Below are 25,929 nucleotides of genomic sequence, written 5' to 3'. Positions count from 1 at the left end.
CGCCTGTTCTGGAGTGTGCTGAAGTCACTAACCCAGCTGCTTTGTCGCTTTACTTACTGCCCTAAGCTGGGGGATACAAATGTCATGAAACAGCTTTTTATTTATACTGTAATTGTGCAGGGTTTACTTGGCAAATGCCCCCTACAGTCATTACCCAGGGCTTGTGTTCACAAAGTGTCTTCCTGCCTCCCAGCTGCAGCTGCTAGAGCTGTGGAAGGAAAGGATCGATTTAAAAAGTTGCGCCTGAGGGATTCCTCGCTCAGTGCTGTGCTTCTGGCTCTGGGATTTTTGCTCTTGTGATGGGGGTGTCCATCATTTTGCTGAAGGCATCTCCAGGGGTTGTGCCAGGAGAGCGTTTTTGTTGCAGAGAAATAGGAAGACTACTTACATGCAACCCTTGAGCTGGTCTGAGAGTTACAGGAAACAGAGATGAGCAAACGATCTGTTTAGAAAGAGAAGCCTGCTCTTGAAAAGGTCCTGATGGACCCTTGGGAGAACTGAACTCCCCCACTGGCTCCTTGGAAGAGAACCTCAAGGAGGTCATTGAAATGATGCACCTAGCCCCCTCCCTTACAAACCAGAGCTGACCCCCTGTATTATCAGGGTGGAAACTGTCCCAGAGTCAAGGCCCCTGAGTGCAAGAAGAGTTTAAAAAGAGAACAGTGATCTTTAACTAGAGAGTCAGTTAACTTTGCTTCTTGATTCCTCTAAGAAGCGTGACTGCCTTCCTCATGCACTTGCATGCCAGTCACAACGCCTTTGGAGGAAGGTTTGCAGAGGGTGTGTGTCCCTTGCTGGGAACGCTTGGGAGCTTTTCCCAATGCAGCCCCATGAGTTGTGCAGCTGGATCTCATGCCCCTCTGGAAAGGGGCTTTGCTGGCCTCCACTTTTTTGCAGGTGCCTCCTTGAATTGCCAAGCAGATGCTTCTGCATGCAGTGATTTACAGAACTAATCAGCACTGTGCAACTTGCCAAGCTGGCAGTTAAGAAGTGGTTTGAAATTTGCCCTCGTCAAATATTGAATCTCAAAATGAACTTTCTTAGTTATTCATGCAAATAAAGCTGTGGCTCTTGAGTGCTGGAAGGAAGCACATGGTGGGGGCTCTGACACCTAAAATTCAGTTTTAGGTTTGTCCGCACACAGAACTGAGCTGGGTTACACCTTGCAAGACCCTTTCTTAAGCCACTCCTGCAGGGAGCAGCAGAATCCCACGTGATGATCAGTCCCTTAGCTTCTGACAGAACTGTCCTGCATCATGTAACACTATTGATGTGGTCAGATGAGAATCATGTTCAAAACCAGTCACAAGGGACGGGAACAGTCTGTGAGCAAGCAACTGAGTGTCAGAAAGCAGCAGAAGTTAAGGACTTTGGCAGCAGAGCCCCGTGCTGTTGGGCCACCTAGACCCCTATTTATTTGGAAGCGAGGCAGCAGCGCCACCCTGTGCACCCTGTGACCCGCCGCTGCGTTATTCCTGCTGAGATCCCAGTGCTCGCTCCACAGCACCAGGGGTGGGTTTGGGACTGAGGACAAGGCTGTAGCCCCTCCATGCCCTTGGCCTGTGTGCTCGGGGACGTGTTCCGGTGGGAGCGTCCCAGGGCCACAGCCCAGCTGTAGCCAGGCCTTGGGCAAAGGCTGGATGCTCCTGGAAGCCGCAGCGAGCAGGAGGACTTACTCTCTCTTTTTCTCTCTCAGCTCTCCTGAATGCTGCCTGCAGTTGAGTCTGCTCCTCCTCCTTTGGGAAAAGCCCGCTCTGTGGTTCACCTGGAAGGAGGAAGAGCAACATTTCTGGGATTTCCTAAAGTTTTAAGTTCAGCGTAGGGGTAGAAGAAAGGATGGTTTCCAGAGACCACCTGGAGAGGGTGAGGGCCTACTGCAGAAGGGGAAGAACCGCCACTGATTTTTTGATTGCAGTGGCCAGGGAGTGTGTGTCTCAGCATGATCATGGACAAAAGCTTGTCACTTGGAAATCTTTGCCATTACCTAAGAGCTTTGATTATTTAGACCTAGAGTTTTTAATGAAAATTAAGCCACATGTGATGCAAGGTGGAGTGATCTTCTGACAGGTAGCACCCAGTACTGCCTCTCTTATGGTGTCTGGGAAATAGAAATACACAGCCTTCCAATTAATGCCTGAGCTGTGCAACCTGTCATGTCTGCTGTCAGCTGGGCTTTGTCTGGAACCACTTAAAAAATGTTGAATTCGACAAAAGCTCCCACGCTCTTCCTTTCTGGCTTGGACATTATCAAAGGTCCTCATTCCATGGTTGCAAGATCAGAAAGTCAGCAATCACTGAAAGGGCTGTTCCCAGGGAGAGTTTTTTCAAGTTGTGATCGAGTCACTGTGTTGTCCCACCTGGGCCGCTCTTTGCAATAGGAAGTAGTTTTGGACATTCTGGAACAACTATGCAGCAGATTAAAAAAAAAAAAAAAATCAACCTTCAATCCCTAATTTTTAATGAATGGTGAGCATTACACAAAAGGAGAGAGGAATATTTCTGCACAAAAGCTACACTGAAGGTTAGACACAACTTCTGGGCCTTTCTTTTCCCCTTGTGCTACTTGCTTTCTGTGCAGAGTAGGATGGGATGGCAGGGAGACCCAAGCCCAAATTGGAGCCAGGGTTCAGGCACTTGAGGCTGCTGCAGTGGTTCAAAACAGCCTTCGGACTGCAGGATCCCACCCTGTCATCTTAGCATCTTCTTATGGAAGAAAATGATCATCTTAGAGTTTAGCTATAAGCCTTGCCGTCTCGGTTCCCTTTGCAGCAAGGGCTGTGTGTATTAGCAGTATGTTCATGGCTTCTCTGACCTCAGCAGTGAGGTTTTCCATACCTGTTCAGCATGCCTCAGGTAAGGTGTCTTTACAAAGCTGAGCTCTCGGTATCATGGTGGGCACAGGCGAGTGCTGCTCTCTGGAGATCACAAAGCCCTGTCGTATTTAGGTGCCGCTGCAGGAGGTGAGCCCTGGAGCCCCGGGCACGGAGCTGTGTGTCAGTGCTGGGATGCTCTGCCTGCTCTAGGCAGCTGTCAGACGTGCACAGCGCCGTTAGCAGGGAGCTTCGCCTTGCCTGGGCTCGTACTTGTCGGCTCCTGTGCTCTTGTCTCCGATTGCATCAGTACAGATGGCATATTTTTATCTTCAGTTCTGTTTCATGAGCTTTGTGCCTTCACTGAATGGATTTCAGAGCTCATCTAAGAACATGGGAAGAAATTCAGATTGTGTTTTAAACTCAGCATCGCTAACTGATGGCTAAATGAGAAACCAGCCCGAGGGGTTGGTTAGAAATTAGAAGCCAGCCCCAAGGCATATCTCCTGAGGGCAGGGAAGAGTCCTGTGTCTCCTCCTGGAGCACCTAGAGCTGTTCCCATCCAGGCCAGAGTCAGGGAGGAGCACTGAGGCAGCCTGGACAGTCCGGGATAACAGAGGCAATTACTGTACTGAAGTGGAAATCTCTCCGCAGGCCGCGAGACCAGGCTGCCCCTGCGCATCAAAGGGAAAGGCATAGGGCCTCGGCTCCGCTTCAGCTGTGAGCAGCTGGACATCGGGAAGGTGTTTGTTGGATTAAACCACAGCTATGAGGTGAGTAGTCGGGATTCTGAGGGGCTGGGGGGGATCCTGATGGCTCCCGGGGCAGCAGTGAGCCTCGTGGGCCTGTGGGATTTCTGGCAACTCGGGTCATTGTCAGCAGGGACTGTTTGACATACTAGTCAAGTCTGGGGGCTTTCCCAGAATCTGGATACTTCTGATGGGATCTGAAAGGTGCCTATGCTGTTTGTGAAGTCTTAATCCCTGCTTTTTGGCAACTTTCCTTGGGGATCAGCTGGGAGGCTTCATGTGAAAAAATACCCCCTTGACAGATGAAAGCAACACTGGGACAAAAAGATAAATATTCAGAGGCTTTTGTTTCAGCCCTGGATGCAATGCACCTTTGTACTCGGGCTGTTAAAAAGCAGCTGGAACAAATGTACTGAGTTTGAACTCCAGGCCATTGCAGCCAGCTTTCGGGTCAGTGCGTGCTGCCGGTCCTGGGAGCTGGAGGAAATCTGTCCAGCCTCTGGCTCAGAGCTGGGTCTGGCCGCGGAACTGGGAGTGCTTCCCCTTGCTGACCAGTCTCTTGCCACTCTTCAGATTTGCTGCATCTCTATGAAGAGCAAAGCATTTCTGGAGATGAGGCAAAGGAACTTTCTACGTATTTGCCTCCCCTGCCAATGGTGTCTTCTGCAAAAAAATGAGATAGGGCAACTGAAAGAGGTAGGAAATGAGGCAATACTTTCAAAAGCTTGACTGGGCAGGGAAGGATGCATTAAGGTGTTTTCTTACCAAAATATTGTGCTCTCTATGCATTTTTAATGGTGATACTTTATTGATTATCTTTTTATTATTTTCATTACTTGAGAAAATGTGACTGAGTAGATGATACTGCTAGTGCTGTGCTGACTGAAGGTAAACCTCAGCTCAGCACAGGATCCCTGAGTGCAATTTGTAACTGAGGTGTAAAAGACGTGAGAGGAGAGAGTAGTTTCCAGGTTACCCTTGCAGAGCTTGAATACGTGAATATCTTTAACAGCAGCTGCAAAATTAAAAAATGCTTCTGTCTCAATTTTTCTACCAGGTTTTACAAGGACAAAACTTAGGGAAAAGAAATCCAAAGCAGATAGTTAATTCCATGGAAATGGCAGGATTTGACCCTGCAGCAATCAGAAACTTTACTGCTTTGCTTTGGGTGGGTGTGTTGGTGACTGGCAGCAGCTGTGGGCATTGCTCGCCCAACGTGAGAAGAGCTGAATCTCAACAAGTGCTGCGGGGTTATGTCACTTGTTTGAGGCAGTAGATCTCTCGAGTGTTCAACAAAATACGGCTTAGTTTTAAATTTGTAGTTTATTCTGATAATGGTAAAGTCTTAGGTGGTGGCTGTGAATGTTTAGGAAAGAGAAATTCTTTGGAGTAGACGGAGCTGCTGTGCACCGCACGCTCATCCTTTCCTGACACGTCTGTTTGAGCAAAGACTAAGAAAGTATCCCATTAAAGACAAAATAAGAATCCTAAATGACATACCGTAGGAGAGCTGGGGAGTGCTTCTGAAGTTGGTGATAGTGCTGCCCTGAGGTGTCTTCTACCTGCAGTAAACTTGTTGGCTGCAATGTGTTGTGCCCTCGGCAGGATCGAACTCGTCGGGAGCAGAATCAGCTGTGTGATGATTCACTAGTAAAGCTGCAGCTGCCCTTTGCTGCTCTTAGGGACAGGTCTGAATCGGCTTGGTGATGCTGAGCGGCTCCTCTGCGCTGCAAGTCAAAGTGGGCTGCTCTGTGTCAGTGGAATAAACCCCGAGTGACTGTGTCTATGAAGCTGTCACTGCTTTGCACGAAAAACCCAAAGGCAGAACTTGTCCTGTTGCATTTTCTTTGGCTTCTGCCAAGCAGCAGGACACAGCATCTTCTGCATTTTACAGATGTTAATTGGTTAATCAGAAAACAAATCAGCCTTCTGTAAGAAAGGAAGATTCCTTATGTATCTCCCTTTTGCTTTCTTGCTGCTGCAGGTGGTCCTGTTTAACAAAGGAGCCATCGACGCTGCCTTCAACTTGGTCCCTCCAGCTACAGCTCTGGGCTCCTGCTTCACCTTCCTCCCCCAGGAGGGCATCATTTCTCCAGACGGGCTCCAGGTCATCCGGATCTCCTTCAGTTCCACCGTCCTGGGGAAGTTCACAGAAGAATTCAGCTTCAGTGTGACTGGATCCCCTGAGCCTGTGACCTTGACGATCAGGTGAGGAGGGTTATAGGAGCTTGGTGTATGCATCTGTAGCTGTTGGGTAATCATCTCCCACCTACCTCATTTTAGGATGAAACAGAGAAAAAAAGGTGTTGTCTAAGGTCTTAGTCTTGGCTTGGATCCTAGCATCCTCACGCTAAGAGTCAAGGCTTTTTAACCTTACTCCAGTCTGAACATTGCAGTTGCAGCAGCAAATGAAGCGTAATTATCTGCGAGAGGAAATCGTAGAATTGTAGAATAGTTTGTGTTGGAAGGGACCTTTAAAGATCATTTAGTCCAACGCCTCTGCAATGCGCAGGGACATCATCATCTCGATCAGGTTGTTCAGAGCCCCGTCCAGGCTGACCTTGGATGTTTCCAGGGATAGGGCATCTACCACTGCTCTGGGCACCCTGTGCCAGTGTCTCACCACCCTCACTGTAAAAATTTTTTCCTTTATATCTAGTCTGAGTCTTCCCTCTTTAAGTTTGAAACCATTACCCCTTGTCCTATCGTGACAGGCCCTACTAAAAACCCAGTCAAAATCTTTCTTACCAGCCCCCCTGAAGTACTGGAAGGCCACAGTAAGGTCTCCCCGGAGCCTTCTCCAGGCTGAACAACCCCAACTCTCTGGGCCTGTCCTCGCAGGAAAGGCGTGCCATCCCTCTGATCCCTCTGGTGGCTTCCTCTGGGCCCGCTCCAGCAGGTCCATGTCTTCCGTGTGCTGAGGAGCCCAGAGCTGGACACAGCCCTGCAGGGGGGTCTCACCAGAGTGGAGCAGAGGGGCAGGATCAGCTCCCTCGAGCTGCTGCCACCTGTGACCATGCCTCCTGTGCCCGTTTATCTTTCAAAGTCTTGGGTTCCTCTGGGAAGCAGCTTTGCCTTCATGGTTTGGGCGGGTGGCTCTGTGACTTTGCAGGACGCTGTTTGCACAGAATTTGGCAGCAGCAGGTTCCAACACGTGTCTGTGTGAGAGCCCCGGGGCTTTAAGTGACTACCTGTGCTGGAAAACAATTTGCCTGGAGGCTGTACAGGAAAGGTGTGGAGATGCCTGCTGCCCAGTCCGGGTACCCAGGAGCTGGAGTGACTCCTTCCTACAGGTAGCTCATTCCCCCTTGGGCCACGTCAGACAGCGGGATGGCATCAGCTTTGGGCAGTAGCTGGTCTGGGCCACCCCCCTGAACACACAGCAAGGCCAGCAGGGCTTTGGGGATGGGCCAGCCTGGGTGGCTGCAGCCAGAGGCAGTGTTTTTAAAATCCTCTGTTAATAATCCATCCCAAATGGGTAGCAGCAGCCTCAGCATCACCTCTCATGCTCATGGGTTGGGACAGGCTGTCCTCTTGTGCAGCCAGCGCTGTGGTGGTGCCTCCTCTCTGCAGCCAGAGCAGTGCTGACGGGGCAGACGGGGAGCTCTGCGGCTGGTGCCAGGGCAAGAGATAATCCTCACCAAGCAAAAGGGAGAAGGGGGAAAAAAGCTGATGATAGGAGAGGCAAAGCTCACTTGTCAGGACCGCAGCAGCATGCAAACTTGTCCCAGCTGGTCTTTAACCGCGGGCTGGTGGGATGACGTGGTGTAGGCAGGAAAGCTGGTGCTGGGAGCCCTGGAGCTGTGGGGCTGGCTGTGCCTCCTCGGCAACCAGCCTCCTGGGCTGCTGCTGCTGGGAGGCTCTAGACGAAGGCAGTAAAGCAATGGGAGGACTCTGCGGTCGACTTTACCAATAAAATGAGGGAAATGGATAAAAAAGAACAGAAAGGTTATTACTTTGCAAGAGAAGAGTGGTGAATAAGTCTGTTGAGCTCAGTAAAGAAAGAATTACATTGGCTTTGTGTTTGGAGGGAAAGTGCTGCTTTTTTTTGGAAATCAAAAGGGAACATTTCACAATCAAATAATTTATTCTCCTCTGTTCCTCCCCCAAACTGGTCACAGGGTGTTATTGCATGAGCAGCTTTCTCCTTGAGCAAGGGCAGGTTTTGCTGGTAAGGATGCATTTATCCCTTGGATACTGCTTGGACAGCGCCCGCTGCCTCTGCCTCACAGTGGCCTTGCTCCTGGGGAAGGAAGGAAGGAGCTGTCAGAGGGACGGTTGTGTTTTGGCTTCCCCACAGCCAAATGAAGTGGTCCTTTTTTGCCCAGTGATGCCCTGACTCTCAGTGCCCATCATGCCCTCCCCTTCTCTGTGGCCACTCTCTGCCCTGTTTGGCCAGCACTGCCCTGGGCTCAGTGTAGACCTTCTGTCTCAGTGAAAGAGGATTGCTGGTCCTTTTTTATTTATTTCTTCCCCATCCTTGTACTCCTCCTCCCTGGATGGTGGCTCCCATGCAGCCCATCTGATGGCAGCCCAGCACACCCGCCTGCTCCCATGCAGCTGTCCCTCAGCAGCAATTCCCATTGCAGTCCTCTCCTCCCTGAGATGGCATCTGCCTCCTTGAGCTCTGTCTTGCTTTTCAAGGATCCCTCTCCAGCCTTTCTGTCATTCTCCAGCCCCACAGCTCAAACTGTTTGTTTTCAAATGCCCTTGAGATGTCCACCCACCAGGTCCAGCTGAGCCTCCCTCTTCGGAAGGTTTTGTGCACTGGATTTCATCCTCCATGGAGAAAAGCTTCTGGTTCTTTTGAACAGAGGAAAGCTGGCTGGTGGGACACTGGGATGCAAAGGAAGGAACGGGGATGAGAGTTCAAGCAGTTCCATTCCCACCTTGTGTTGTTATTCTTCCTGCTCTGCCAGGACCCTGATCTCCCTTCACACATGCATTACATAATGCTACTGTAAAACACAGTTGTTGTCAAAACCACTGCCTATTCCCCCCTTCTCTTGCAAGCTGTACTGTTACCAGCTCTGGGTTGGCTCCTTGCCTGAGCCTTCTGGGCAGTCATTCCAGTTTAACTTCCCAGAGCACAGATTCGGTGCACTCAGGAGAAGGGGCAGTCATTTCCCCACTTGCCTGGCAAGGCTCATCCTTGGCAGTTTCCTTATGTCATCCCCAGTCGTGGCTGGTTTGGAGGTATTTTTCCATCGTCTCCTGGCAAATGCTGTGATGGAAAGCATATCTGCTCCCTTTGCTCCGTCTGGAATAAGCTGTTAGGGCTTGGGAGGTCAAGTCTGGTTATGTGAGGTCCCTGGAGAAGGAACTTCACCATCAGCAGGGGTTTGGTACCAGGCTTATTCTTAGGAGCTGATTCAACTGCAAGAATCTAGAAGTAGCGTTGGATTGAAACTCCTGAAAGTCAGTTTTTGAGTGCTCTTTGACTATGCGGTCAGAAGGTGTCAAGACCATAGGTGATTACTCGTTACATGGAAACCAACCTTACAAGGTGCTGGATGCTTGTTTCCTTGGTGCTTGGAAAGGGATGCTGGAAATGGGACAGCAGGGATGGACGCAGGTCCCTCCCGCGGGCTGCTGGGGTCTGTTCATGTGAGTAAAGTGAGAAGGCACTGTTCACTGTGGCCCTTGATTTTTAACTGAGGCAGAGCTGGCATTGATTGTCATCAACCATGAAGTCAATTAATGTTTGTTGTGCAGCTTCGAGTATGGATTTCAGTGGATGTGAGTGAGTTTTGGAGTTTGGAGCCTGTCTGCTGAGTTGAGGGACGGGCGAGGTGGTGCCCTTGGGTGTGTCAGCTGGTGCACTGGTGACAAGCTGATACTTCCCTCCAAGATCGAACTGTCCTCTGCGTAGAACTGTTGCTGCTCTTCTCAATGGATGTTTGGGGCTCCCCTGGATTCATGTGTCCTGCATGTGTAATGATTGTGTGGATCAGGTCTTCTGAGAAAGGTGTTCATATACTCCATGGAAACACCAGTTCCAGCTAAGAAATACCAAAGCAGGGAACCCGTAGCTGGGAAGGCTCGTTACAGTGAGTCCCCTGTTGTGTGGACACCTCTGTCCATCACATCACGGGTGGGGAAACCGAGGCACAGAGCCATCACTTGTTCCAGGACCTTCCTGGGGCCAGCAGCAGCGTGGGGGCACACCCTGCCGCGGTGCCCTGAGCCTCAGCAGCAGCTGTCGGGTGCTGACCACTTTGCTTTGGCTGCCTGCTGTCCACATGGGTGCTGTGCTGAGCACGGGGGTGACAGGTTGATTTGAAACCCACCGTGGTTCTGAGAGCAGCTTTTAGCCACCCGAGCGGTACGGAAAGCTGAGCGCTTTGCCATTCTCTCTAACCGAGCCAACATCTCCTCTGCCTGTCTTTGTCCTTGCAGGGGCTGCGTCATTGGACCGACTTTTCATTTCGACGTCCCTGCCCTCCACTTCGGTGATGTCTCCTTCGGTGAGTGTGCCCTGGGCTTGGTCCACGGGTTGAGAGCTCTGGGAATTACCAAAATGGAGCATTTTAACATAAGACCATCTGTCACTTGTGCTCCTCCATAGCAGCCTTCAGGGTGTTAAAGCCAGGGCTGCTGGTTGCCGAGGCAGTCCTGTGCCATCGTGAGATCAGTAGGACCAAAGGGATAGAAAGTCAGTATTTTTTGGTGTCCTTGTAGTCTGTTCAGCCCCAACCTCTCAATCCTTGACAGCAGAATGACTGTGAAAGTCCTTGTCCCAGAGGGCCCAGGGGATGGGCCTGCAGCAGAAGGGAGTTCAAGGCACATACTGGCCTGTAGCTGCTCTGGGTCAATGTTCCTGTGGCAAGGCAGGGATACCATTTACCCCCCTGACCTTTAGTGCCAGATGTTAATTAGCGCTGTGAGGGCCCCTCGTTGTCACCCACCAGGTAACATGCCCAAGCAGTAGCTCTGAATCAGGCACTGATGTCCTCGGACCACGGGCTCCTCCTTCCCCACCACAGGCCCAGCTCTGCTGACAGAGCCTGGGGCTGAGCATCCAGAGCGTCCCCGTTGAAATGCAGCTTCTGGTTCTCCATCTCAGGCTCACAAAAGGCTTTTGACTGAGATGATCGACAGTTTAAATGTGAAATCCATTGTGGACTGATTGAAGGGCCATTATCATTCTGTGCCCAGGATGCCTCTGTGTTTTCATGCTGTTCATGGACTTTTTAAGAAGACTCATTGCCTTTCCTGAGCTGCTTCTCCCCTCCCTTCATCACCACTCTGCTACTTCTTTATTTCCTTTTGAATAAAACAAGAAGAAACACACCAGACAGAAATGTGGAGGTGTAACAGGAGATTCATCCTCCCTAATGTAATTTCATTAATAAGGGCTTTTCAGCTGAAGGCAGCTATTGTATTGTGCTGCTGACTGTTGACCTGCATCTGGCGACTTTGGTCTCATTTGGAACTGTGAAGTCTGTGTTTGTCCTTTTTGTGCCCCTCCTGCCTCCCTGCTGGAGTAACTGCTGGAGGTGGGCAGTGGTCACTGTGGTTGGACATGGAGAACCCCCCCGCTGTGGCTGCAGTTGGTTTTCCTCCCCGTCGTGTATTCAAACGACGCTTGGTGAGCAGGCCGTGGGAGATGTCTCCTTCTCGCAGAGCTGGCCAGCCGAGCCAGATGTCCAGGCCAGAGCAGGCTGTGGGCTGATGTCCTGTCTCTGCAGAACACCCCCCCAGGTGTGGCTGTGTCACTGCTTTTCCATGAGGGAAGGCGAGTATCACAGCTCAAGTGATGCCGACCTGTGCAGGGCAGTGTGCAGTGTGGAAGCCGTGTCCCGTTTGTTAGGTGGGGTGGAACATGGCTCCTGCTGATTTCTGAGCAAGCATCAGGTTTGCCTCCAGTGCGGGGCCGTGAGTTGTCACGTGCTCGGTCTGGTGGCCCCAGACAGGAGATGCCTTAAGGGTCCTGCCTCGAGAAACTGCGTTAGAGTGCTTTGCGTCATGCTGTCGTTCCCAGTTTCATCCATCCTTCCTTTTACTGCAGCTTCTCCTCGATGACAATACCCTGCTTTTATATACTGAAAACTGTGGGAGTGTTCCCAGAGTCAACAGGGCATTGAATTTTGAGAATAAATGGTCTGTCTGGATGGACACTTGTGAGAACTAATTGGTGCAGGTTTGGGGGCAGGCGAGAGAGCTCCTCACAGCTAGAGAGAGAGAAACTTGTGGGGTTCAGCATCGCCAAGAGTGGCCATTTCCAAGGAAGGAATCTCTGCGATCAGCGTAAAAGGGAGCTCAAGTGACAATTAATTCCTGGCGTAACTTCTCAGTTAGCTGTACTTCAGATTGAAAAGAGCTAAACTCCAAGCCCGGTTTTATCGTAACAGGCTATTCACATCAGGAATCATGGGACAGTTGGTGCATAAATTCATATTTGTGTCATTTTCCTAGGCTTTCCTCACACCTTGTCGTGTCGCCTCACTAACACCTCCTTGGTGCCCCTCACCTTCAACCTTCGCATTCTTGGGGACGGCTTGGGAGAGCCCAGTGTCAGCAGTCTTGCTCAGATGACAGACAACACTCACCTACTCCAGAGAAAGGGAGCCCAGCGTCAACTCAGGCCAAGAGAATTCAGCATAAAGCCCCGCAGAGGGACCATCCGCCCCCTGGGATTCCTGGATATCCAGGTATGGGAAGAAGCGGGTGGAGCTGGAGCTTCACTGAGGGATGGGAGGGCTTTAGCACCGCTAGCTCTGAGCGTAACGCGGGGAGGATATCTGCACTGGTGTTGGGCTTTTGTTAGCTGGGTTACTCTGGGGCTTTTCTGGAGGACCACTGCTTTGTTCCCAGAATGGTCAGCTGAAGATCATGTCCCATATGGTCAAGTGCAGAAGCCATTATCTGTTTCTGAGAGCTGCTTGGAGCAGTTTCTTTGATTTAAAGTGGGCAAAGGAAGGGTGAGGACAGAAGGTGGCTGTTAAAAAGAGAGATGTCATTGTATAAAGCACTTTCCTTTTCTTCCCAATCTTATTTGTCCTCTCCTGATGAGCAGAATGAGTTGTATTCACTGCCGTGTTCTCCAGTGGGGACTGAAAAATCTCTGGCAGCCATGAACTGCACAGCACCTGCTGGGCTGCATTTTGCCCTCAGCTTCCCAGTGTAAAGCTGAATCTGTTGAATTCAACAGATTGCCTCTGCATTTATGCTGTTGTAGTTGAGATTAAAAATTAGTCTTTTAATTTTAATACAGTGGGGAGTAGGGCATTAATCTAATAGTGGTTACATGTGCCCTGGTAAGTGCAAGGTGTATTTAACAAAGCAGATATGTCAGAAGACTTTTGTTACTCCCAGCAACTGTGCTCTGCACATGGACCAGCAGAAGAGTTAGGGCAAAATCCTCCCTTTCCTGCCCGTGGAACGAGAACCGGAGGACAGCACAGGTGCACGATGGCTTTTGGGAGTGATGAAGTGTTCGGTGCTCTTCTCTTCCACCAGGTCACCCTGTGCTCCAACACTCTGCAGAGCTACGAGCTGGCTCTGGTGGTGGACGTGTGCGGTGTTGGCAGGGCGGTGTCGGCGCTGCTCCTCACAGCCAGGTATCGGCGCTTTCCTTGCAGCTCGTCGTCTCTCCTCGTGCATCCAGCACCACGCTGCCTTGCACGTGGTTTGCTGGATCCATCTCCCAGTGACAAGTGTTGCTTAATGACGTAGTTCTGCCCAGCCAGATGTGAGATGGGCAGTGTTCTGAAAGCAGCACCTGCGCTCCACGGACAGGCGTGGCCCTGAGCCTTTTTCTAAAGGGAACAGTAATTCTATTCATTACTGGCCTGGGTTTTGGTGCTTGAGGTGTAATAAATTTCCAAAGGGCCATCTTTCCTCCTTCCTGCAAGTGGCGGACTTGTGCTGGGTTGCAGCCAAAATACAACATCCATTTGGGCCGCAGTGAGCAGCCTGCTGAGAGCTGGTGTCTGGGTCACTTAACGAAGGCGCATGGGAATGGGAAAGGGGCTTATGGCAGGACTGGTGAGGGGAAGCTCAAAGCAAGATCTTATGAAGGGGAAAGTAGTCCTTGATGTGGAAGGTGAGCTCAGATTTCTCTGCTTCCCTCTGGTTCTTTTGAGCATTAATGTTCTCAGACTTAAGCCAGAAGTTGTTCTTGCTGCAGGCAGATTCAGCCCTGTTGTGCTGCGGTGGGTGTCGGTTTAATTCCAAGAGGGATGAGTTCACTGTGCTGTTCCCTCTCCCAGGCAGAGTCATCCAGTCAGTGCCTGGGCTGCAGTTTTGTAAAACAAGTGCAAATGGGGACAGAGAGTGCACGGAGCCGTGGGGTGCAGGAGCTGGGAGAGGGTGATCCCCCACTGCCTGAGGCAGGGGGTGGCTTGTGCCCTCCATCGCCGGGCAAAGGGCTGAGTTCTCAGGCAGGGCAACAGCGGTGTGGGAGAGGAGGCAGTCGTTCTCACTGAGACACTGGGGTCTTGTGCCCTTTGAGCCTTGGTGAGCACTCGGGGGGAAGGCTGCCCCAGAGCTCACGCCTTGCCGGGACTGTTGGGAGGGTCCTTGCAAGCCTCCTGGGGCAAAGAGCGGGCAGAGCTGATCAGAGAGCTCTGGCACAGGGCACCGTGCGCTGCCCGGGCACCTGGCAGCCTCTGCGAGGCCGAGTCCCGGGGTTTGCCCCACCTTTACAGGCGGTGGTGGAGTCAGAAGCAGTTAAAGGCCATTTATCGCTGTAGGGGTATTAAGTGTCTATTTGACAAATGTGCTACGCTCTGTTTCATGCTACTTGGGGAGTAAACGAACTCCACATTCTCTCGTATCTCTAATTCCCTTTCGGTCCTCTCTTTGCCTAGATGCGTGGTTCCTGCGCTGCGAGTGCTCAACCCTGTCATGATGTTCGGACGGTGCTTCCTAAAATTCCCTTACCAGCAGATGCTGACCCTTGTGAATGACAGCGATCTCCCAGGCTGCTACAGGGTTCTTCCTCAGGTTTGGCATTGCATCCGCCTCCTGCCCTCAGACGTTACCAAGGGTTTATTAGGGAAAAAAAGGGTTTTGGATAAGGCCTTGCTGGTTTATATTGAAACCTAAAGGTTGCTGAGAAAAGGAAGCTACCTGAATATAAACTTCAGGAAGCAGTTTAAACTTTTTAGGAAGCAGTTTATATTCTAGTCTTTGGGGTGCTTTCATGCAGGAGAACTTAGAGGGTTGTGAAAAGCTTCTGCAAGGAGGCTGCCAGCACAGGAGTGGGTGTGGGTGCAGCAGGTTTTGGACCCTCTGAGGATGCTAAGCCCATACAAGTCTTGTATCTTGCTTTGTACTTTTCTGCTTTCTCCTAGGGGTTTTTGAAAATGTGTGTGAATTGCCATTGTGGTAGATGTTGAGGAGTTCAAAGTTTCCCCCAAGGTCACTCCTGTGTGTTGCGTTTGACTCTGTCCCTTACAGGAACACAAGGAGGACGCTTCTGTGTGGTACTCCAGCCCCGTGCCGTGGGGGATTGTCCAGCCTCGCAGCTCGGTGGAGGTCCCGTTGACGCTGGAGGCCCAGGTGACGGGAGAGCAGGACACTGTTGCTCATGTTGCAGTGTTTGGGAGTGACGGATCCCCTCTGGTGAGTTCTGGGGGACGTGGGCCTTGGTGCGACTCCTCTTGGTGGGGTGTGAAGCCTCAGGCAGGGTTGCTAACTCCGGGGATCCTTCCCGGGAAAACAAGAACTTGTAATATATGCTGGTGTGGACAAGGAAAGAAGGGGTTTGTGGCATACGCAACAGCTAATGCCTGTGAAACAAAGAGCTTCACAGTCAGAATTATGACTGTTCAGCAGGGATTCTTTATTCGCAGCGCTGGGCAGCGCTGGGGATCGCTCCACCACAAGTGCCGCAGCTACTAGCAAAGCTCTCTGACTAATATACAGAATTCATTTACGTAGTAAATGAGCGTGCATTGTAAAAATAGACTGAGGGTCTTCTCCCCCCTGGTGGTCCACATCGTCTTCCTCACACTGCCCGCTGGCTGAACTTGAGGTTTCCCGTGTCCATGCATGGTCATGGAGTGACCTCACCATCCTTCAGCTCCTGTTTGTTCCGAGGGGGTTGGTGTAAACCCGCTCCCAGTCGCTTTTCGTGACACTGGCGTCTTCTCAGGCGCTTGTCTTGCGTTCTTAGGTCCCTGTTATCAGGGAGGTACTCAGGGAGTTTACCAGGCTGTCTAAGGCCTGTTTTGTCTCCACTAGGCAAGGGTTTACAGGTTTCAAGATGTTTTACAAGTGGGTGAGATGTCAGAGGGTAGTTAGGAAAAGAGTATAAATGAAATAGTATACATTGCAGTACAATACAGGAAAAATAAAAGCTAGTGAAACACAAGTGATGGTTAACGTTAAAACTAAGCATCCTACTTTACTGGTTCCTATCCATTAACGAGGTCAGGAGGTCTTGTAATCTCAAGTATACTTGCAGCCACTCCCCTTCACCTAGAGAAGAGGAAGGATGGTATCATCCCAGGTGGTAATCTAAGTGTCTGACACAGCATTTAATTACAGCTAGGTCAGACAGGATAAGAAGGCCAGTCTGAAGCCCAGAACAACCCCTGGGTCTCGTACTCTGCTGTGCGATTAGATGAAGAGCTCTGGTGCTTCGTTAGGCCTTTTGTTCAGGAGCACACAGGGACATCCCTGAATCCTGCTAACGCAAGCGCTGTGTAAGAGGCCGTGCTGAAAGTCAGGCCCGTCACGTCTGAGAAACACCCGTCATAGCTCTTTGCTGAGAGCCCCAGCCAAAGACTCATGAGTCTCCACGCCGCTTGCACCTGGAGCACGGAGACTTTTTTTTTTCTGCCAAGCTTGGAAATGGATGAGGCAAAGCATTCCTGGACTAAAGCTTCCTGAAGGCTGATGTTCACAGTCAGGCATACACAACAGCAGCAATGACCACGAAATGTAGGCAAGAGAATGTTGTCTGTAGTGTCCTGGCTTCATTTAGCTGAAATCAAGATCAAATACAGTTAATTAAGGTTTAATTTAAAAGGATATCAACTTTTGAAGCAGCTGTTTTAAAATGTCTTCTCATCTCTGAGGATGAAAGAGGATGTCGGAGGGCTCCTGTGAGCCTTAAGCTTTCTGTAACAGAAAGAAAGGCTGACATTTTGGAAGTAGTTACAGGGATTTAAACTTTTAATGAAACAAGTGGAAATGATGCTGCTAAATCTCCTGAATGCCTCCTGAATGTTTTTACTGATGTGAGGAGGTGGTTTAGCAAAGGGATCCACATTCCTTCCCCAGTAGTCTGTGACAGTTCTTCAAGAACAGAACTTTTGGGTCTCAGACTGTCAAAAGGAAAAAATACTGCTTGTATTATTAATAATTAATGCCCATTATCCGTATAATACCAGGAATAGACGTAAGTGCAAATCAGAGCAACTAACTTGTGTGATCTCTACTCTGAAGGGCCTGCTTTGCCTCTGGCTGGTGCTGGCTTTCACAGGCGTAGCTTTGGGACTAAAGCCACTGTCCCAGTGTGCTGTGCAGCAGCAGGAGTCAGGGAGGGTGCTCTGGGGCAAGACTGAGCAGTAGAAGGAGTGGGAGCAGGCACAAGGTAGAGGAAGGAGAGTTACCAGTGCGGAGGAGGTGTGAAAAAGCAAGCATGGGAAACAGGGTTTCTTTATCCCCTGATAACGGGAGCTTGTGTCTTTCAGATGGGATCAGTCCAGGTCCCACACTGGCTCCAGGCCTTTGGTTTCAGTTTTACAACACTGAAAACTTCAAACAGCCGTAATTATCCCCCAGTCTAGGAGTACCCTTAGAGCCGTTTAATCATTTTAAACTTTCTCTCTTCTTTTTTTTGATCTTTCCTACCTGCTTTCTGGAGCAGAAAATCCATCTAGTGAGCACTGGAGAAGGACCAGTTGTCTACGTGCATCCAAGCAAAATAAATTTTGGCAGTATCCAAGTTCTGCAAGATGCCTCCCGAACTCTCCACCTCTCCAATCAGAGTGTCATCCCTGCATCCTTCAGGGCAACGATGGTAAGTGTCTGTGGAGCTATTTTCCAACAAAAATGACTGACAAGCAACCTGTGACTTAATTATTATATGCAACATTTGCATATCACTAGATGATTGAGAAAGCAATGTATTCCATCACAATGCAGCAAGAGGAGCCTGGTCTGGGGGCAGTTTTAGCTGGGGGACCCCTGAGTAAAACAGAAAATTTGCGTAGATGCTTGAGCAGAAATGAGTCTGGATCAGTGTTGCAAGTTCTCCCTTTATTTTGTGGAAGGTATTTAGCTCTAAGAGTCATGTGTTTGGAGCTCTGAGACCAAGAGAACACCGTGGCCCTTTGCTCCTGAAAGGGCATGGGTTTCCACACGGTTTCCCTGTTAGATCTGCATTTGCTTTGTGCCGAACTGCTGGTAATGACAGAGACTAGGGTGTGAGGTCTGGCCTCAAACTGCTCGCAGTGAGGTGAGTTTCACACCTGCTGGGTGTCAAACCAGCTGGGTTGTTGCACAAGAACATAGTGTAATGGTGGTGTACCTACGGTGGAGTCCGTCGCGTTGCAGAGCACCTCTGGAGACTGGCTGCAGAGAAAGGCTCTTTAATCCTGGAGGCTGCGTAGGGTGAGAAGCTGCACGGCCCAGGGAGGGTGGGTTGCTCCTGGCAGGGGGAGCAGGGCTGATGCAGCCAGCACGGGCTCGTGCGCTGAGGCCGGGTGGGGTGTGCTCCCCACTGGAGGGGGGATCTGTGAGGGGCTTGAAAGCAGGGTTTGGAGGGGGGTTGTTCTTCTCCGTGCCAGGTGGGTCAGACTCCTGGGGCTGGTTAGCCCAGGCCTGGCACTGTGGACTGGGTGTTGTGGATGGAGCATCAGGCAGTGTGTGAGAGTACAGGCTCAGCCTCCTGGGCCGAGGACGGGGCTGAATTTCCCTCACGTGGCTTTTCCAGCTGTTTGGGGGATAAACGTAACCTCAAAGTGGGGGATTCCCAGGGCAGCTTGCTTTGATTCCACAATGAAAACCTGCTTTCCATCTCTGCAGAGAGCAAGCCACCTGGGGTGGGTGGTGCTGGTGTGTGAAGGACGGGGTTTGCGTGCTCATAGCAGGCCCTGACCCGCAGAGCTGCTCCGGCACTGCTGTCCGGCCTCACGCCTGCCCTCCCTCCCCGGGCAGCCTGTGTGTCCCGGGGGGCTCGCAGGGTGTCTCTGCCTCTGCATTGCCTCAGGGCCCTAAGGCGTGGGGCTGGGCAATGAGTCCTATCCTGCTTCACTGCCATCTCTGCAAATATTGTGGCTAATCAATAAATAGAACAATAATAGCAGGGGGGTCAGGGATGGTTTCTTGCCCTGCAGTAAGGGTGGGCTCTGCTGCTCCGTAGTCCCCCCCGCTGACCCCACAGGCTTGACTTACCCCACCGTGAGCATCTCGGCTTCTCAGGACAGCTGCTGCTATCACGGAGGTGTTCAAGGGAGCAGGTCCTGAGAACCTGCTCGATCAGTCGTTTCAGCAAGGGCTCTTCAGACTCTTCATCCCCCCGATGCTGAGCTCCAGGGGAGCAGCACTGCGGCAGGCGAGGTGTGCTCCAGCTGCTCCCTGCCCCCAGCAGCTGCCTCCTTTGGTGCTGCTTTGCTGCCTCAGTTGAAGTTTCGCCCTTTGCTGCTGCCTTAGGCTGCCTGGCCGTTTATTGAGGGGAAGAAGAGAGGACTGAATAATTTTGGAGATAAGATCTGAGATGCAGTCAGGTGCCAGGGTGAACTGCACACGTACATCTGAGAGCAGAGGCTGTCCCTTATTTCAGCTGGTGAGTGATTTGGGCATCCTGCATCCAGTTGTGCCCCTGAGCCCAAGTCTTGTGTTCTCTAAGACAGAAAAGCTGCTGCTTTGATTTCCTGCCCGGAGATTGCTGCAGGACGGTGAGCTGTGATTTCCCTGTCTCCTGTTTGATGGCTGATCTCGAAACCGTGGCTGTTTGCAGTTAGGCTTAGAGATCACGGTCCCTGCTCAAAGGAAGGAGCTATGATTGACATTTTCACAGCAGCATTGCATCAGCAATGTTACAGCACGCTGACTGTCAGCTCAACAAACAGAACAAGATTAAATAAAGGGACAGCAACAGGGCAAGTATAAGTTTAGTATCTTGTTCGAAACAGGAAAGGAAAATGCTGTAATGCAGATGGCCATGGTGCCACCTTGGTGGTGGTATTAACCATCACATGCAAATTGCTGTTCCTGTCAAGTCAAGATTTCTTCTTGCTCTATGGGAGAAAAGAGCATTATCTGAGCAAGGCAAGATGCTTTTTTTGTGGGTAACAGTGCTGTGCCCTTCAAATGATATCTGTAATGCTATTTAGAAATGAGTGTTGAATTAACTTTCCAGGATATGGGCAACACTGGCCCTGAATATGGGGTCTCTTCCAAGGTGAGCAGAACTTTTGAAGATAAGATGCTGTCCTGGTTCAGCTAGGATAGGGTTAAGTTTTCCCCAGCAGAGAGGGGGAAGGGATCTCCAGCCAGGTTATTCATACCATGCTGACCTCAGGTCCAGGCGCGGGAGCACGGGAATTCTTTTTCCTTTGTGGCTTTGGTGGCGGGGAGCACGGGGCTGTCTGTAACCATTGCGGTATTTCTCTGTATATCTTTTGTCTTGTTTACTGTTATTACTGTTTATTGTTGTTATCATAGCTACTGTTGTTGTTCAGGTTGTTTATTACACTGCTGTATTAAATTTCTTCTTATCTCAACCCGGGGTTTGTGCCCTACTTGTATCCGAGGGTGGGGGAGTGACAACAGCAACGTGGTCTCCGGTCCCGGCAGGGCCTAAACCAACACAGCCTTTTTGGCGCACCAACGTGGGGCGCAAGAGGGTTGAAATAAGAATCAAAAAGGGACAGACCCTGACCAGAGTGTGCTAGAGCAATCTGTTGGGTGCAATTTTTCTGTTTGTATTTGTACGGTTTGATAAGACAATGTTTGCAATGCTGGCCCACTTGCTTGCGTGGTGGAGCTGGATTATTCCTTATATCCACTGTGTGTTCTCAGTGCTGGTGTTTGTTATCAGTGGAAAATGGTAAAGGGTCTTATTTTGCTGTACTGGCTCCTGACTGCTTATAATGTGTTTGTATCGCTGGGGGGGGGCGGGCCAGTACCTGTTTGCCGTTTGGGCTTTTTTTAGGGGTCTCACCCCCTCTGTGGGTGAGCCAGGGGAAGAGATCCTCTCGGTTTTTGAGAGTTTCAATTATCCTTGGAGCCTGCAGGCCAGTGTGATTGCAGCACAATGCTTTCTGAATGCCTGCCAGATCTTGTTTTGGGCCATGCGGCGCTTCTCTAACAATAGCAGTGCCTGGAAACCTGCCCCGAGGTCAGATAATAGTGAGTGGCAAGGGGTGTGGGAAAAGATGGGCGAAGGCCTGAGTCGGTGGGCACCCCCAATGCTTTGGAATTTCACTCCCAAACAAATGCAGAGCCCTGAGAAGCTGATGGAGTGCTTAGAAAGGGTGTGTTACCAAGCTGGCAAAACCCAGGAGACACAAATCGCTGCAATGTGTTGGGGACTTGCCCATGCCTACCGTGTCCTCTTTAATACCACCCACTGCCCTCAGGGGGGAGAAAAGGCTACAGAACCTGAGAGTGAAGTTACTGGTACAGTATCCGGGCCGGGGGAGCAGGTAGAAGCAGTATCAGTCGCCTCCACCAGCACAGCGACTGGGCCAGAGAGCCAGGCAGTGCCAGTGTCAGTCGCCCCGATACAGAAAACAAAATATACCAGAATGTCGGCTGGCAAAGTGGGGGATGGGGATGAGCCAGGCCCAGCACGGGAACAGATGCACAGGCTTAACTCTTTCCAGAGCTGTCTCACCAGAGCCTCATGGTGCTCCAAAACTTCACCTTTTAGTTTAGGTTTTAAAGGCCATGTTTTGCTAATGCAGCAGTACCAATTTGCTGATTTCCAGCCAGTTTGGTCTTGCCAGAGCTGGAGGGAACCATTCATTGTAGCCACCTGTGCTTGGAAACACACGGCATCGGTCATGAGCAGGGGTCATGGCCAGGAGCGTCAGTCTTGCCCTGGTGACAGGTTGTACCAAAACCTGAGGAAGGTGGAAGGCTGCGTCCCTCCCAGTGTCGCACAGGCTTAGGTCCAGCAGGCTTAAGTCCAGAGCATGTGGCTCTTAGAAAGGGGAGCAGAGGTGTGGAGGAGACCTTGGAAAAGGTGCCTGAAACCTGGCCACAGGGGGCAGTTTGGTTTTTATCACGTTAGGTATCTTATATGAGTTCATGCCCTTTCAGAATTGCTGTTTTTCAGTAATGGAAGAAATTGTTATCCTGCTTGTCTAGGGAAATTAAACTTGTCGTATCATGCTGTACCTGTTGGCTAAATGAATTAAAGAAGGGTAGAATCTTCAAGGCAATTATGCTCCTAGAAGCAAGAGTGACTCAGGAGGGTGCTTTTCCCAAAGGAAAAGCAGGAGGAGTTTGGTTATCAAACCAGGTGGCCCTGATCTCCCCAGCCCAGCGAGGAAGCGCAGATGGGTTCTGGAGGGGTGAGCTATGGACCAGGGACACAAATGGAGACAAGTTTAGTTAGCTCGCTCAGCAGTCTGCTATTGGCTGAACCAAGCTTGACAAGTTAGGCTCTGTTGTCAGTGGCAGTGAGTGCCAGACTACTTTAGTTTTTTTAGAGGCTCTGCCTTTTGATTTCACAAAACATCCCCTTGATGGTGCTCTGGGGCAGAGGCTAAACCAAAGTGGTCCCCATCCGTGCTTTCGCCGAGGAGATGCTGGTGCTGAGGTGCCAGGAGGCGGCTGGTGGTTGGTGGGAGCATCCAGCCAGCCTCGTGCCCTGACCTCCACCTCCTGCTGGGGCTCGGGGCCGTCTGGGGCTCTCTTCTGCCAGTGGCAGTTTGTGCGGATAAAGAGTAGCTTCGAAATGAAGAACGCAGGGTCCCCCACCTCAGGACTGCTGAAACACCCGGGAGGAGGCTCTGTGCACAACTGATGTGGGACGGGGTTTTATTTCCCCTTCATGGGCAGCCTCCGTGAGGAGCTATGGGTCGGCTGACAAAGGTGTGAATGCTCCCTTGCTAGGGCTGTGGCTTGGTAAAGTACAGCTGCATTTTAATACTGAGTTCTGCTTCCTCTTTCACTCGTGCAAGGCCAGAATGACCAGAACACTTAATTAACTAGCTTTATGCAGCTTCAAGAGAACTGAGTGTGGTGGCTCCTCAGTCGTCCCTTAGGGCATCCATCCCATCCCAGCCATCAATGCCATTCCATCCATCCATCCATCCATCCATCCATCCATCCATCTCTTAGATGCACAGTGGTGTCTTATATCCAAATTCTGGCAGCTCTTATTCGCAGTGGAAATCTGTCCTGGGAGAAGCTAATGATCTCAGCATTGAGCTTCTTGAATAAGTGATTGATCCCCACCCTTGCCCAGCACTCAGGGACTCTGTGCAAGCTCCTGCAGGGACAAAAATAGCCACTGTTTTTGTCTATCCAGTGCACAGGGCTGCTGGGTTGTGTTCTGGAGCATTCAAGGATAAGCGAGTAGCAGGGACGTTATCAGAAGTTAGATCGTGGTCTTCAAAGTGGGGGGAATTTTTAGCGTGGCTCCAAGAGATTCCTTGTCTCTGGGACGCAGCCTGGATCCACGTAGGCAGAAGCTGACCTGGAAGCCTGAGTGAGTCTGGCCCGGCAGAGCCTTTTGGTCCCGGCAGGTCTCCTGTTCAGTGGTGCACTGTGCTGCCCCGTGCTGCCCCTTGGACCCACACCAAATGCTAACGGAAAGAATGAGGACACGATGCCATTCCTGCTCCTCTGGAGTGGGCTGTTGGCCCTGGCTCACCCTGGGAAATTCAAAGTCTGGCTCCATCGAGACAGCCTGTCATTATTCCTCAGTCATAGTTTCTTGGGTACAATTTACTGCCTGGCTTGTTGCCAAGCTTTGATAAATGAGCTTTGCCAGATAGCAGACATGCAGATTCACCTCTGGGGTGGAGCTATCAGGTCTCCTTTTCCAGTGAGCTACCATGAATCAGAGGGCAAAGAAAAGCTAACAGCCACCAGCTTGGTGTGAACGCCTTGGCTGGGTAGCCCTCGGCTGGTGGCAGCGCAGTGGATCCTCTGAGGCTAGTGATGGGCTGCGCACGGGATGCAGGGGCAGCAGAGGAGGGGTGGTGGGATCCTGTGTGAGGCCCCAGAGTTTACCCTGTGCCAACAACCTTCCTTCATCCCATTCTCATCTTGCTTTTTTAAAGACTTTCTTTTGCAGCTCTAGAGGACAAATTAAATGGAGCAGAGTTGATTGATTTTGCCAGCACTTGGAATAATGTTGATGCCTTTGGCATGCTCCACCTGGGACGCAGGTGTGCAGACCCGACCTGCTCTCCATGCAGGGCACAGCCAGCCTAAGGAGCTATCCTAGCTGGGGCATCCTACACACGCTGCTGGGACGCTGCCTGCTCAGCAAGTTTTTGCTTCCCTGGCCGCAGAAAGTCTTACCCTTGCTAGCAGAGGTTGCTTTGGGGGGTTATTTAAAATGCTTCCCAAGACTTCAAAGTGCTGCTTGGTTTTCTGACAGTCTTCTCCCTTGGGCTGGCTGGTGTCCTGTTAGAGTTGAGTGCTGCCAGCCTGACGGATGGAAACTCGAGCTAACCTCACCTGGATCGAGCATTTGCTTGGATCATGTCAGGCCTCCAAGCACACTGTTGCTTTCCATTAAAAAATAAAAAAGGCGGGGGGAAACCTCTTCTCTTACAATACTGCAGGGTTTTGGGTGAGCAGTGCCTTCATCCCAAACACAGCACTGAAGTGTGGGGTGCAGGCACCACCACCACCGTGATGGACACTTGGAAGCTGTACATCTGCCTCCCTGTGCATTTCCCGCTGGCCAGGGAGCACGGTGTGTGTTTCCTCTCTGCAGGCTTGCTCCCTGGGAGCGTGGTTTTAGAGGGGCTGGGGTCCAGCACCTTCACTGCCACAACTGTGGAGGGAAGTCCATGAGAAACCAGAGGGAAGAGAGTGCTTGGAAGCTCGGGCCATGCCTACAGGGCACGTGCCTTCTAGTTTGCTTTCTGCTTATTGCTTTACTGCCCTGCTGTGAACATTTATAGCTGAATTTTCCAAAGCAGAGGGCACTGGGGCACCTCACTGCAGCTGGTGATCAGTGGGAACCGAGTGCTTCAGTTCTTCGGGGGCTGTTGAGAAGCACTGAGTACCTCTTGGGAAAGAAGACGTTGGTGTCAGGGTTTTGATCAGCCGGTTTTGCAGAGTTACTCTTCAGGCTCTCAGCAGTATCCCCCAGCCGTGTGGTTGCTGCGGTGGGATTTGAGCAGTCCTGGCTTCCTCTGGCCTTGAGCCTTTATGCCAGCCCAGCCACCATTGTCGGGAAGCCAGGAGAGGTGAAGTAGCTTCCCTTGGCGTGCGCTCCAAAAGAGAGACTGGAGGAGGAATAACCTCCTCCTGAGGATGAGCATCCCTTGGGTTGGGCAACACTGGGTTAATGAAGTGAGTCTGTTAAAGGAAGGTAAAATACAGGTTGTAGAAGCTCCTGCATAGTTGTTGTTTCCAGCTTGGATTTAGGGAAATGGAGCCTCTCTGGTTTTTATCCTCATATCTTCAGCCCTTCCTTTTCCTGCACCCCACAAGAGCCCAGGGTCCGTGGTTTCCATGCTAAGTTAGTGTTTGGCTTGTCTTACAGGCTCGTGAATGCTCGTGCTGGAGGATTGAACCCAGTGAAGGAGTGATTCCCCCTGAGACAGAGGTGTCTGTGGCTGTCATAGCAAGCTTGGATGACACGGAGAAATTCAAGGACGAGGTGAACCTGTTCATCGAGAACAGCCACACCTACGTGATCCCCGTCCGGGCTGTTGGCATTGGCACCACAATTGTCACCGACAAACCCTTTGCTCCGGAGCTCAACTTGGGACCCCACTTCAGGTAGGGTATCTCTCAGCTTCTGCCGTGGGCTCAGCAAGGGGCAGTTTTGCTGTAGTCCTTCAGGCTGGTTGTTCTTCAGCGCTCAAGGTCCTGGCTCTGTTCTCCTGAAGCCACAGGGCTTCCTTCAGAAACCTTCTATGGCCATCTGAAAGTTGTTAGATACCCTCAAAAGCCACCAAAATGGAAACCAGTTGTTAAATTGTCACTGACTTGTCTTTAGTTATAATACATCTATTTCCTCACTTGAACAAAAAGAGATTTGGAGGAAAACAGAAGGAAGCCTCTGGGTGGAAGATGCTACATTACAAGTATAAACACATTTCCCTTTGCAATCATGTTGATTGTTTTTCCCTTCCCTGTGGAGTATCATCTCGCAACAGCGGAACGCCTTGGTGGTAGCTTGTTAGCAGGTCCTTGACTAAATTAATGGTGCTGTTTTGTTTGCCCTCTGCCCAGCGGTCCTGAGGAGCAGCAGAATTTCTTTGCCC

The 25,929-nt window shown here is 50.9% G+C and overlaps 1 protein-coding gene across 1 annotated transcript in view; it reads left to right on the top strand.

Annotated features, from left to right (window-relative positions):
- LOC141963917 (hydrocephalus-inducing protein homolog) overlaps positions 1-25,929 on the top strand; it is a 229,393-nt gene that overhangs the window by 164,567 nt on the left and 38,897 nt on the right. The window contains 9 exon segments of the mRNA XM_074913652.1: positions 3,465-3,583; positions 5,544-5,767; positions 9,959-10,026; positions 11,978-12,213; positions 13,022-13,122; positions 14,374-14,509; positions 14,966-15,130; positions 17,385-17,537; positions 25,203-25,441. Coding sequence (XP_074769753.1) covers positions 3,465-3,583; positions 5,544-5,767; positions 9,959-10,026; positions 11,978-12,213; positions 13,022-13,122; positions 14,374-14,509; positions 14,966-15,130; positions 17,385-17,537; positions 25,203-25,441 — 1,441 coding nt within the window.

The sequence above is a fragment of the Athene noctua genome, chromosome 9, assembly GCF_965140245.1.
Source record: "Athene noctua chromosome 9, bAthNoc1.hap1.1, whole genome shotgun sequence".
Lineage (NCBI taxonomy): Eukaryota > Metazoa > Chordata > Aves > Strigiformes > Strigidae > Athene > Athene noctua.
The sequence above is the reverse complement of the archived record's forward strand: the minus strand, read 5'-3'. Positions and strand labels throughout refer to the sequence as shown.